This window comes from Peromyscus eremicus, chromosome 1, assembly GCF_949786415.1.
Source record: "Peromyscus eremicus chromosome 1, PerEre_H2_v1, whole genome shotgun sequence".
NCBI lineage: Eukaryota > Metazoa > Chordata > Mammalia > Rodentia > Cricetidae > Peromyscus > Peromyscus eremicus.
Window position 1 is genome coordinate 134,901,873 of NC_081416.1, and position 13,360 is coordinate 134,915,232.

General features: G+C 45.3%; 1 protein-coding gene across 1 annotated transcript in view; it reads left to right on the plus strand.

Moving 5' to 3' along the window:
• Positions 1-13,003, plus strand: part of Chrna7 (cholinergic receptor nicotinic alpha 7 subunit) — a 123,398-nt gene extending 110,395 nt beyond the window's left edge. The window contains exons 5-10 of the mRNA XM_059273508.1: positions 660-739; positions 3,785-3,952; positions 5,167-5,361; positions 6,290-6,376; positions 7,336-7,445; positions 11,996-13,003. Coding sequence (XP_059129491.1) covers positions 660-739; positions 3,785-3,952; positions 5,167-5,361; positions 6,290-6,376; positions 7,336-7,445; positions 11,996-12,514 — 1,159 coding nt within the window. The 3' untranslated portion in view covers positions 12,515-13,003. The remainder of the gene's footprint in view (positions 1-659; positions 740-3,784; positions 3,953-5,166; positions 5,362-6,289; positions 6,377-7,335; positions 7,446-11,995) is intronic.
• The last annotated feature ends 357 nt before the right edge of the window (positions 13,004-13,360 follow it).

Sequence of the window (13,360 nt, forward strand, 5' to 3'; positions counted from 1 at the left end):
ACTGTGCTAGCGGGAAAGGATACTATTTAAACTCTTCAGCTCACTGTAGATGATGTAGTATATGCCATGTTTCTAACTTTTCTGAACTCTCACCCCTCTGGGGTAGACTTTGATGATGCAATATTTTGAGTCATTTCTGCCCCTGTAAGTAACCCCTGACTTATATTCCTGTAATTAGCCCCCGATAAAGTTGGACTTTGGTGGTATCCTTACTTTGGTCTGTCCTTGGTCCCTTATCTGGGATGAGTAGGTATTAGTTTATGTCTCCTCAGGAATAATGTTATACAATGGCAGGGAGTCCTGAGCAGGGTGACAGAGGAAAAAGGTAGCTGGGAGAGAAAGAAAATGGGGGTCTATTTGTTTATTCTCCCTGCTCTTGACTCTGCATGCGATGCTTCAAGTTATTGCCTTAGCTTTCCTGTAACCTAGAATTGTGAGCCTGTGTTTTCTAAGTTGCTTTAATCACAACAACAGAAAGAAAACCAGGACATCACAATTTGTAGGAAATGGCTCTCCCAGGCAAGTGTGAGATTGTCCAGTTATAAGAGAAACCCTTCAAAAAGCTGCCACTCTGTGACTCATAAGCACAACAAATCTAAGGATAGTAAGAAACCCACTGCCTGGAGGTTCTGGCTTATGAATCCTTTTCCTGTTTCTAGTGCTGATGAACGGTTTGATGCCACATTCCACACCAACGTCTTGGTGAATGCATCTGGGCATTGCCAGTATCTTCCTCCAGGTAAGATCTTCTTCCTTGGTCTCCATCCAGTGAGAAAATTTAAGCAAGTATATGTATCAGTCCCAAGGACTGCCCTCCTGAGGAGGAACTGGTGTCCCAAGGACTGCCCTCTTGAGGGAGGACAGGTATCCCAAGGACTGCCCTCCTGAGGGGAGGATTAGTGTCTCAAGGACTGCCCTCCTGAGGGAGGACTGAATCCATGTTGTCTCTTCCCATCCTGCCCTTCCCATCAGAACTCTCACACGTCTCTTCAGCTCACTCTGGTGTCATCTCTGATGTTGAGATCACATTCAGAGGGTCTTTGCCAGGGTCTGTCTTATGTTCTTATTAAAATTAACTCACAGTCTAGTCTTTGTGGAGTAATTTTCAGCTCTTCTTTCTGCCCATAAACACGATAGGCAGGCCTTTTCTCTTCATCTCTTCCCAGTTGGCACAGTAAGCTGACAGGTACTGCGGTGCTGGGAAGGTAGTGGGCATTCTGTGTTCAGGAACTCAAGATTGCTCACAAGGTAGATGCAAGACCCAGCTTCAAGGGAGCACCTTCTGGTGGCTTGTTCCCCAACTTCTCTTCTTCTTAACCTCCTGGTGGTAAATGGCTTCATGGGGTTGATCTGTTTCCCTGCCTGTCATTACTGTGGGAGTCACAGGATCCCAGGCAGCTCATTGAGCAATCCACACAGCCTGGGAAACTGCAGCTTCATGCCCTTGAGACACATTCAAGGTGTGTTTTAGGATATGGGTATTAATTCTTTTCACTTTATCATTCAGAAGATTTATTAACATATTTTCAAGAATCATACCTTCCTCACTGCCACTGCCACACTGTTGCCACTACACTCAGAACACACTAACACACTCCCAACATACGCAGCCTTTGAATATCCAACTTCTCATAACACACACACATACACACACACACACACACACACACATGCACACACACACACACATACACACACACACACACACACACACGCACGCACGCACGCACATGCGCGCGCGCACACACACACACACACACACGCACGCACGCACACGCGCACATGCACGCACGCACGCACGCACGTGCTCACACACACACGCACCACCCTTCTCTAGCGTTCAGCCCGCCCTTATCTCACAGCACATGGCGATGCTGGCTTTGCCTATTGTTTACAACGCTCTTCCTGTTAGCGGATGATAACAATTCTGTAGACAGAATCTCTGTTTGCTCACCTTGCAATCCATCACTCCTCAACTGCAGGTGGCTGGGTGTCAATACATGAATGAATAAGTGATTGAATCTAGCAGAGACATATCCCTCTCACTGATGTTTATATTGATTAAAGAAGTGTTGCTTCTCTGACTTTCTGTCTTAAATCATCTGCTTGCAGACTCCAGCCCTTCCTCCACACTGCAGGCCCCTTGCAGAGGGGGCTGGGTGATGCCTTCCAGCACACTCTCAATGAAGTAATGGGTAGTTGTGAGCCACCATGTGAGTGCTGGGAATCAAACCTGGGTCCTTTGGAAAAGCAGCCTGTGTTCTTAGCCACTGAACCATCTCTCCACCAGCTTCATGTATTTATTTTTAACAGGCAGATCAAAGTAGAATTTGCATATTATACATTTACAGTGTCTGACTCCTTGAGTTTTAGTAAATTCTCAGAAGATCACTACAATTGAGTTTTAGAATGTCCCCAATCATCCCTTGGCTGTTGGCAGTTAACTGATCTTGCTGCAAGCCTCAGACAACCTTTGAATCCTTTCTGTCTCCTCCTTGGGTCCTGTCATAGAAATGGAATCAAATACACTGTAGTTGGATTAGGTGAAATTTAGTCCACTAATGGTAAGAGGATGCCAGTGGTGACTTTCAGGCTCCTGTGGGCAGCTGAAGTAATTTTATAAGTCCTGTGTGTGAGTGAGTGTGTGTGTGTGTGTGTGTGTGTGTGTGTGTGTGTGTGTGTGTGTATGACTATATATACATACACAGATACACAGTACAGTATTGCTGTTGGATTTCGAGTCTCATACATACTAAGTAGGTACTCCACTGCTGAGCTGTATCCCTGGCTGCCTTTCTACCTTTTTATTTTGAGATAGGATATCACTAAGTTGCCTAGGATAGCCTTGAATTTGTCATCCTCATCTCCCCAAGTATCTGGGATTGTAAGTCACATTTAAAGGACTTCTAAGGGACAGTTTATTATGTTTTCTCAGCATGGATGTGCAGTGGAGTGTGCCTGTGTAAAGCGCTTCAATTCCTTCCTCCGTTTAGTCTTTAATTCAGAAGAAGAAATGTGAGATGTGTTGCCCTTGCTCCGCTAGCACTGGAGCACTTCAGCCATTATTGCCTTCCAGGACACTCTAGGCTCCTGTGGGCAGGCAAGAGCACAGGCCACAGAAGTCTGGAGTGGATGTATGTGTCTCCTCACCATGGCCTTCTGGGAAATCCATTTCTGGGAATTCCACCATCGTTCAGTGGAATGTTCCTTTGTATCCAAACTCTGTCTTTTTACTTTTGCATGTTATTCCATCTTTGCTGTGGAAACTGAACAAGTTAGAATTACACTCTACATATATTTTCATATAACTAGATGTTTTCTCAATTTGTTACAAACAAACAAACAAACAAACAAACAAAACCAGCCTCTCCCTGCCCCTTTCCAATTCTCTGACTCCTTCATCATTTTTATCAGCTTCTCTGAGATTTCCTACATCCTTTCTTTTTCTCATATTGCTTAGGGTCTGAATGTATTCCCGGCAAATAAGTATATAATTAATTATTTGTACAAAGTTTCCTGGGAAAAGCCTTCCATAACGGAGGCTGTAGTTATGTTTTAACTTGAAAAGGCGATGATGCTTTGGCTGTGCTTCTCTAGGAGTTTTTGCAAAAGGAAAAATGGCGGGCGGGGGGGCCAGGGAAGCACCTCGGTTTGTTCCGAATAGGTCTAGGAAGATTTCAGGGTGCGCATGTGGAGGGGGGCAGCCTGTAGGAACTGCTGTGTGTTCTGAGCCTGGTGCAATAGCTCCACTTCAGTCTTCTGATCGTTTCCCATGCTCCCCTAGGCATATTCAAGAGCTCCTGCTACATTGATGTGCGCTGGTTCCCTTTTGATGTACAGCAGTGCAAGCTGAAGTTTGGGTCCTGGTCCTATGGAGGGTGGTCCCTGGACCTGCAGATGCAGGAGGCAGATATCAGCAGCTACATCCCCAATGGAGAATGGGATCTCATGGGTAAGGCCAGCAAAAGACACAGACCTTGTGTCCCAGAAAAGAGGTGCCGTCTACCTGTGTGAGCTGAAAAACGTGGGGATTTTTCTACTGTTCCTTTCATTGACTACACTCGACAGCCTTTTCCATCATGTCCTGAGAGCTCAGAACGAGAAGCAGAAATCAATTAGTGGGTGCAGCAAACAGCCGTGGCAGGGCCCGTTAAACCAGCAGTGCTAGTGGAGAGTTTGTGGGATCCATTCGAACCCTATAGCATGGTTGAACTGCACATGGCAGTTGATGGTGTAAATGAAGAAAATCGCAAGTGGGGTTCAGCCAGAAGTACTACAGCAGTGTTTGGGCACAGAGCAATATTTCACTTTGGGAGACACAGTTCATCTAGACATCAAGTCAGTACTCTGCTGAGAGGGGGTGGGCTTTGGATTTTAAATCAAAAAGTGCATATGACAGTTTTGAATGGGGTGCAAGGATACACAATGTGATTCAGGTAGTTTGAAAAAGGTGTAAACCAGGGTGGTTGTAAATTCCTAAGTCTATTGGCCTGTCAGGGAGCAAACTGGTCACTCTCGCATTCTTAATCTTCTAAAGGTAATGTGAGATTGTGAAAAACTGTTCCTTCTAGCACACACACTTCCTGACATGATACCTGCATAGCAATTTTATGCCCTGTCGGCAAACCTCTAAGTCTTAGAAAAATAGTTTGATTTTTTTCCTCTGTGTAGCTAGCCATTTTGACTTTTTTTTTTTAACCTATATTGTATCATTTTAAATCCAAACCAATTATGAGTCACTTACTATACATTTGGAAAAGTGTCATTATGCATTTTTATTATATGAACATCATAGAATGCACTTACACTATACAAAGTAAGCCAGCTACAGAATCCGTAAGTGATACAATGTTATTGACTCACCATTATACATTTCCTCCATCTTTGACAGAAACACCATTATGTGGCACTTGTTTGTAATTACGTTTGTAATTCTGTAAAATTGACCATGTATAAGTACTTCTAATGCATCAAAAGAATATCTACCAGTTTGCTTGAATATCACTGAGATACCTTTAAACAGCTATAGGATACCTGTAAAGCTTTGTTCAAACACCCATCACCCACTTTTAGGGCTGTGCTCCTGTGTCATATACACTTAGCAACAAAAGGCAATTTTGTCTTCTGATGACCCTCCTCCTCCTTCTGCCCCCTCCCCCCATGCAGGAATCCCTGGCAAGAGGAATGAGAAGTTCTATGAATGCTGCAAAGAGCCATACCCAGATGTCACCTACACAGTAACCATGCGCCGCAGGACGCTCTACTATGGTCTCAACCTGCTCATCCCCTGTGTGCTCATCTCGGCCCTAGCTCTGCTGGTATTCTTGCTCCCTGCAGACTCTGGGGAGAAAATCTCCCTTGGTAAGTGTCCAAGTCCTTCCCTGAGGCAAGCTCTGCAGGACACTGTCGACCATGCAGGAGTTCCTTGTGACCTACCATACATGTACCCCTGTGCCAGGATCAGACTCACCACATCAGAAACTCCTGGTTTCTTCTCTTCTTCTGTCTCTTCGGGAGACAGAGACTTCTCGAGCATTGGCAGGGTCCAGGGATTCCATGATCTTGTGAAGAAGACAGAATACAGCTTGGAACCAGATCAGTTCTATCCTGATGGGCTATGTTTCTTTTCTTGCTCACTGCCACCCACTTTGCTCCTCAGTGGCCAGCCTCCACTATAGATGGGAGAAACATTAGCTTAATATCAGCTTGCATTTGTAAATTATCGTACACATTACAATAGGGATGGAATTCCTTGTAATTGCTTCCCCTGTGAAGATATAAAAAGTGGGGGTAAAATGGGCTGCTTATATCACAAAATTACTAAATAAACACATATCTAGTGTGTTGAAGAAAGCTTTCACAAGCCTTCTATCTTCTTGGCATAAGGCTTAGAATATTAAATAGCTTACCCAAGGTCACACAGCCAATTAAGCTGCAAAGTCAAGACCTGAATGAAACCGAGTCTTCTGGCCACATGGTTTCCTGATCCTGCTGTGTAAAACTGCTTCTTAGTACTAATGCAGTAAAGACCCTGAGAAGTAATCATGCTGGTTGACGCTCTCAAATTGTGGTTCCTAAACTTGTCTCCGTTAGAGGGTCCTTTGGACTCTGGCAGGTGACGGGAACTATACCCAGGAAAATGCATATGGCTATATGTACAGAAAGCACGGGACTCAGGGTGTAGCCCCAGCAGCCTACTGATTGACACTACTGTTTTGAGCTCCTGTGGGGTGTAGTTTCAGCCTTGTTGTCTGTTCTGCTTAAGGAACTCCTCATGTTTTTGTTTCAGGAATAACTGTCTTGCTTTCCCTGACTGTCTTCATGCTGCTTGTGGCTGAGATCATGCCTGCAACATCTGATTCTGTGCCCTTGATAGGTAAGGCAAGGACTCAAGCGTGCCTAGGACTTCCCAGCAGGTGAATGGAGGAGGTCCTAGAGATTTATTCTGCCCCTCTGTCCTCTGCTGTGGAGACATGACTTGCTGTAACTATTGGAAAACACCATCGCCAATACCTAGGCCCAAGCAGGAGGAAAAAATGTCCAAATTTGTGGCTTGCCTTTAAACTGAAGAAAGGCCATGTGTGGTGATACGTACCTGTAGTCTCAACATTTGTGATGCTGAGGCAGAAGGATTACAGAATTCAGGAGTTCAAGACTAGCCAGAGGAACATAGCATGACCCATCTGGGGTGGGAGTGAGTGGCATGTGTGTGCTGGAATGTCCCTTCCTCCTGTATTCCAACCACTCATACTTTCTGCTCTAGAGCCCAAGACTTTATAATCTGACATTCATTATTTTACTTGGATTATTTTGTTTTTGACTAAAGCACATATTTTAATTCTTAGCTCCTCATGAATATACTGAGATCATTCAGTGTCTATTTATTAAATAAGTGTCTAGAGAAATGGAAGTGGAACAGTTGTTTTGTCTAGGTTAGGTGTTTCTGAGCAGGGATAAGTGACAGAATTAGGAAGACCCCATATTTTCATAGTTTCCAAGATGGAAACAAAAGAGGTCGTGTGAAGAATGCTGTGACCAGGTTAGTTTCCAATTCTCACTGCTGAAGCCGGGGCTCCGTTCCTAGTCCAGTGTGTCATGGGGATGGGAACTGTACGCCATCAGAGACTGTTTGGCTTCAGTGGGAGAGTCACTTCTGTTTTGTGGTAGGGAGTGAAGTCTTTGAGGTCTCGGCTGTCCCTTTTCCACCAGAAGTGTGGATATTAGGCTACAGCCTCTTTTTCAGTATGACCACACAGGAGGCCCTGATAGGAGAGCATCACCCCAGTAGATGCTGCTGGGGCCCCAGGTTTCACGCTGCCTCTGTTCTCTCTACAGCACAGTACTTCGCCAGCACCATGATCATCGTGGGCCTGTCTGTGGTGGTGACAGTGATCGTGCTGCGATATCACCATCATGACCCTGATGGCGGCAAAATGCCCAAGTGGGTACGTCCTGTGCCCCTGTACAGTCACAGCTCTCCCTGAAAGGGGATCCTCTCTCGGTTTTCTATTGTCCGGCGCCCTTAAAGAGATTTCACTCCTCTGTATCTTTGAGGATGGTGCAGTGGAGGTGGCAGTGTTTTGTACTGACATCCCAGATCGGGACTCCACATTGGCTGCTTGTGGGTCCTGCTAGCATTGTGCTTTAAAAGCTCCCCTCCCATATGTCCACAGAGGAGTACTGGGTAGCAGTTGGAAGAACTAGGAGAGTGGCCACGAAGCAACATGGCTGGAGCTTCCCAGCAGACTGAGCAGTGAAAAGAATGAGAACCGGCATGAGTGTTTCTCGGTATCTGCAGGGCACCTGGTTCCAGAACCCTTGACAACAGGGACATCTGAAAGTGCCCAAGCCCCTTGTAGAAATGGTGTTGCACTTGCACAGAACCTGTACACACCTTCCAGGGTACTGCTGACCATCTCCAGATGACTTACAGACCTACTGATATGTAAATGCCATAGCTGTAGTTCTTATGCAGCATGGTTTAGAGAATGATAAAAGAGAAATATCTGTACTTGTTCAATGCACATTCAAGTTTTGTTTTCCTAAAGGTTTTTCAATGTGTGCTTACTAGAATTAATAGGGGCAGGAACCAGCGTTGCAAAGGGCCAAGGTTCTATCCAATCAATACCTAGAGGTTTACAGTGTAACCCCAAACCCATAACATAAGATAAATAGTTCCCAGTGGGTAATGGACAGAGAGCAAAAGGCAATGGATGAGGTCTCAGCCCAGGTGACATCATCACTTCCCTGTGCCTGCAGACATCAGGCTGGCACTATTGTCTGCTGATTCTCACCTTGCACAGCATTTCAGGACCAGTATCTGAAGCTCTGCTCTTGGCGGATGCAGAGACCTTGACTAGGTTCACTCTGAGCCTAGACTGTCTTACACCTTTCCAGAATGAAACCCAAGGTAGAGGAGAGCTGCCCTGACCCAACATCACTAGTGAACCTTGCAGATACCCTTGTCTTCCTGCCTGAGGATAAGCAGAGCAGCCCTCTCCATCCCAAAAGGAGCCTGTCTGGAGACCCATTCAGTACTGCTCAAGTCCAGAAGGAAACCTGGTAATCACCCACATGTCAAAATGCATCCCCAGCACAACAGATGGCATCCAGCCTTCTGAAGACAGCCATTGTGCAGTGCCTTACAGTGGCCTACCTTAGGAAAGGGTACTTTTATTTTCCAGTGGCCTTGTAAAAGTATTAGTTCCTCTCAGACTGTACTTGCCCTTAAACATATAATAAATCCCAGATAAAGTTCACAGTAGCAGCTGGAGCATGTACTTAGTTTCAATGGTTATGTCTCAAATGCCTTGACTGCAGTCCATGAAGCTTGTTTTAGAAGTCATCGCTTCTGTTACAAAGCTGAGACACATTCACCTGTATTCTCTTCTTTGTTAGCATCCTGATACACTACAGGGCAAACTAAGCTTGGTTTGACTTATATGTCTTTTTGCCTATCCATCCATTTGAAGCACATTTCACATTACCTGTTTTAAAAGCAACATCATACAAAAGAAAGTTTGCCTCCCATTTCACTCCAGTCCTTTGTCACCACCAATACTGACAACCATTGTATCAGGCTTTTTCTTTTAGGCCACCAACCAGCTCCCAAATCATGACACACAGACTTATTATTAGTTCTGAATGCTCAGCCTAGCTTAGGCTCACTTCTGGCTAGCTCTTTTTAACTTAAATTGATCTGTTTCTCTTTTTCTACCTCTTGCCTTGGGGCTTTTTACTTTTCTTTCCGTATGTCCTGCTTTTCCTGCTGCTTCTGTGTCTGTCTGTCTGGCGGCTGCCTGGCTGCCTGGCCCTGGATATTTCTCTCTTTCTCCCTCATTCTCTCCTCTCGTCTCTCATTCATTTTGAGCCTAGATTTCTCCTTATTTATTCTGTCTGCCTGCCAGCCCTACCTATCCCTCTCCTACCTACCTATTGGCCATTCAGCTTTTTATTAGACCAATCAGGTGCCTTAGGCAGGCAAGGTGAAACAAATGCAACACATCTTTACATAATTAAACAAATGCAGCATAAACAAATGTAACGCATCTTTGCCCAGTCAAAATAATATTCCACAACAACCATTTTAATAAATTCCTTGTATTTCCTCTAGTGTTTATGCTAACACAAAGAAAAATACACTCATTCTTATTTCTTTGAGTATTTTGGCTGGTGTGACGATAAAGGAACTGACACACAGAGACACAAAACCATTTTTAGTAAACTGGTACCACTTTATTCTCCCAGAATCTTAATTAAGAGCATTTGTCTATCACAAGCCTCTCAGAATAAAAGGTTGTTAAAACCAAATGACTGCAAGTAAAACATAAGTGTGTATTTTCTCTCATTTTATAAAGCATGCAACATTTTTCATTCATTCCTTGTGTCTTTGAAACATAAACAGTCTCCGAGGGACTCTTATTATGATCTGTTGCTGTTGTGAAGAGGATAACTCCCGGGTACAGTGGTATTATGTGACATTTGCACAAGTCACAACAAAACCGTAGGCTAACGGAAGAGGTCATGGGCACGGTTTGATAAGTACCGAGAGGCTAATTCCAGCTTTGGAGATGTGTTATCCTTGAAAGCTAATGATTCAGGCCATGGAACTCAAAATAGACTTGGCGACATAGATCACACTAGTTGCAGATGCATCTCAGAGAACGCATGGACCCCCTTGTGGCAGGAAAGGTGACCAGCCCTGCTTGGCTCTTGTGTGCACAGTTGTCTCTGGGTTCAGATTCAGATCCACTTAGAGTTTGTCCCTCCTTTGAGATCTAGCACAGGCCTTCAGGGGTCTTCTGGAAGAGGGTTGGGCTAAGTCATAGGAGTTCTGAAGAAAACCCTGGGGCACCTTTGTTAGGTGGGTGAGCCTTGTGTCAGTCTAAGCACAGTAAAGGGGTGGCCTTGAGCCAATTCAGTATCTTCTCTGAGTCTCAGTTATCTGTAAAATAGGGGATTTATTCTCATTTCTTGACTCCAGATGACTGAGCTCGATGTTCAGCCTCATGAGAAGGTAGCTGCTGTCCTCTGCTTTTCCCTAATTTTGAAAAGTCCTTACAGCCAAGACTTTCCCTGATACAGTCTGCCACACTGGAAGATAAGGCTGGGAAAGGCTTCCCAGCTGTGGGGAACCTAAGCTCGACATTTCTTGTGCTTCTCACTGTCTACAGACCTCATGTTTGCATTTTTGATAAGATGCCATGAAATGGCTCTCAAGAAAGCAAGCACTACAGACGTGCACGTCACGACTTACAACCTCCCCTACAGATGGGAGGTTCCCCTGTGATCAGAAGTCAAGATGAACATGAGGTGTGCGTCTAGTTGTTTTAGGAAAAGGCCCACTGTTTAAATGCTGGGACTGTCTTCAAGAATCTTCTTCTTTGTCCAGCTGTCTGAAAACACGGAACCTCTAACACTGCCCATTTATAAAACTCGAAGGGCCAGGTTGATAAACTCCAATACCCAACTATGACCTCAGCCTTTTAAAAACAATTTATAAAAAAGTTTTTTTTTTAAGGCATCCCTCATACCCACCCACTTGTGCACTCATATGTGCACACCAGGAGGGGGCGTTGCTGTCAGAGAGCCTCCATGGCCTGGACTGGTCATAGACATGTGCTAACACCTGTCTCTGCCTTTCCATATACTGCCCCAAACCTGGTCTTATTTGCTCATCATCAGAGCCTAATGAGCTGGCTTAGAAGGGCCTATGCTTTCTTCCATATAATAGCTTAGCTGTTTTTTGTTGTTGTTGTTGTTGTTTTCATAGGACTCTGAGGCCCAGCAGTCCATTTACAGAGGTTAAAACAAATTATCGCATGCCTTTGCCTTCACAGTTTTGCATCCATGGAAGCACAGGCACATCCTTTCAACTCCTGGAACAGATTAGAGACTGTCACCCTCATGTCTGTTTCTTGTTGATTCTCTTGATAATTTTGACACAGTTTTTAAAACCCACTTTGCAAAGATAGGGAGTCTCACAAAAGATGTGGTTATCTGAAGTCACAACCTGAAGGTGCTCCAAGCTGGGAGTCCACGCTGTGTCTACAGACGTATTACAGAGCCTCGCTTAGCTTGTAGTGACCTTCTGGGCATCTCCTAGTATGTATTGGAGCCAGGGAATTAGAGTCCCTGGGAGTCAAAAAGGAAAGTTCAGAAAGAAAATGATTTTCCCTGCTACACACATCTCAGGCATTCTTACCAAGCTAGCTGCCTTTTTCCTCCCATAGAGGGTGTAATATGTCCATCCCAGGGGACCTTCAGTTTGTTCCCACAGTGCTAAACGTACATAGGTCATATTCTCACCTCACATTTGACTCCATTCTTGCAAGGTTTCCTCACTGATTTGCTGTATACATTCGCTGAGAAGACAGAGAAGCCCAATCTCCCCAAGATCCGTAAAGCAGGCTCCCATTGTGTGGTCACATTGCTGTGAGGCTCAGCTCCTGTACAACTCTGGGCAGCTCTTGACATCCTGTTGCTGTCTTTGCAGACCAGGATCATTCTTCTGAACTGGTGTGCATGGTTCCTGCGCATGAAGAGGCCCGGGGAGGACAAGGTGCGGCCAGCCTGTCAGCACAAGGCTCGCCGCTGCAGCCTGGCCAGTGTGGAGTTGAGCGCAGGTGCCGGGCCACCCACCAGCAATGGCAACCTGCTCTACATTGGCTTCCGAGGCCTGGAGGGCATGCACTGTGCCCCAACTCCGGACTCTGGGGTGGTGTGTGGTCGTTTGGCCTGCTCCCCAACACACGATGAGCATCTCCTGCATGGTGCACACCCTTCTGATGGGGATCCCGACCTGGCCAAGATCCTGGAGGAGGTCCGCTACATTGCCAACCGCTTCCGCTGCCAGGATGAGAGTGAAGTGGTCTGCAGTGAGTGGAAGTTTGCAGCTTGCGTGGTGGACCGCTTGTGCCTCATGGCCTTTTCGGTCTTTACCATCATCTGCACCATTGGCATCCTCATGTCAGCCCCAAACTTTGTGGAGGCTGTCTCCAAAGACTTTGCGTAATATCACACCTAGGAAATGTACTGATAGGGAAAGTATCTGGAGGGTGAGACTTGAGGTCCTGGCCCCATATAACAACTCTGAAGTGTCCATATAGCTGTCAGTCTTGAGACTTAGTTTCCTGGTTACTTTAACTAAAAAGATTCCCAGCACCCTTCTCTTTTTTCTTCTCACAATTACCATTGGCATATTCTTGTCTTCAGCAGGGTTACTAAGTGGTCATTTGCCCCCTCTGGACAGCCCTGCAGGGTATATCTCAGTGGCTGTTGTTGGCCAGTAGAGGCCTGTCCAGTTGGTGTTGCATGCCTGCATGCCCCTTGTTATGGGCTCAAGGATTTACTGTCTGCCTGTGCCATGCACAGACCCAGGCCGAAACCAATGCTGAGCAGCACTCACTGGGTCCATTTCAACAACTTCCTTGTGAAAGGAAGGCAACACAAATTCAGTTCTCTGCAGAGTTTTTTTTTTTGTGATTTAACTTACCTCTTTGTCTTTTTTTTGTCTTTATTAATGACCAACTTTTTACTACAGAGAAAGTTGGCCTTTTAAATGATGTTTTCAGCAAGCTGGTTCCTGTAGCTCTGTACTGTCCATGAAATTAGCACACAGGTTGTGTCGGTTCTAAACTAGGACTAGCCCTAGCCAAAAGCTTTTGGAGGCTGTGGTCCCTGTAGATATCAAGCTTCATGCTGTGCCCATGTCCTGAGGGATTACCTGATTCTGTTTTACTGTGCACAAGCTGAAGGGCAAATAGAGTTCTGAGTGTTAACAAGGGAGTAGATGATGCTTCGCTAAACCATTTGATGTGTGTTTTTATGATAAGAGTTATAACTGTAATTAATGAGGCAG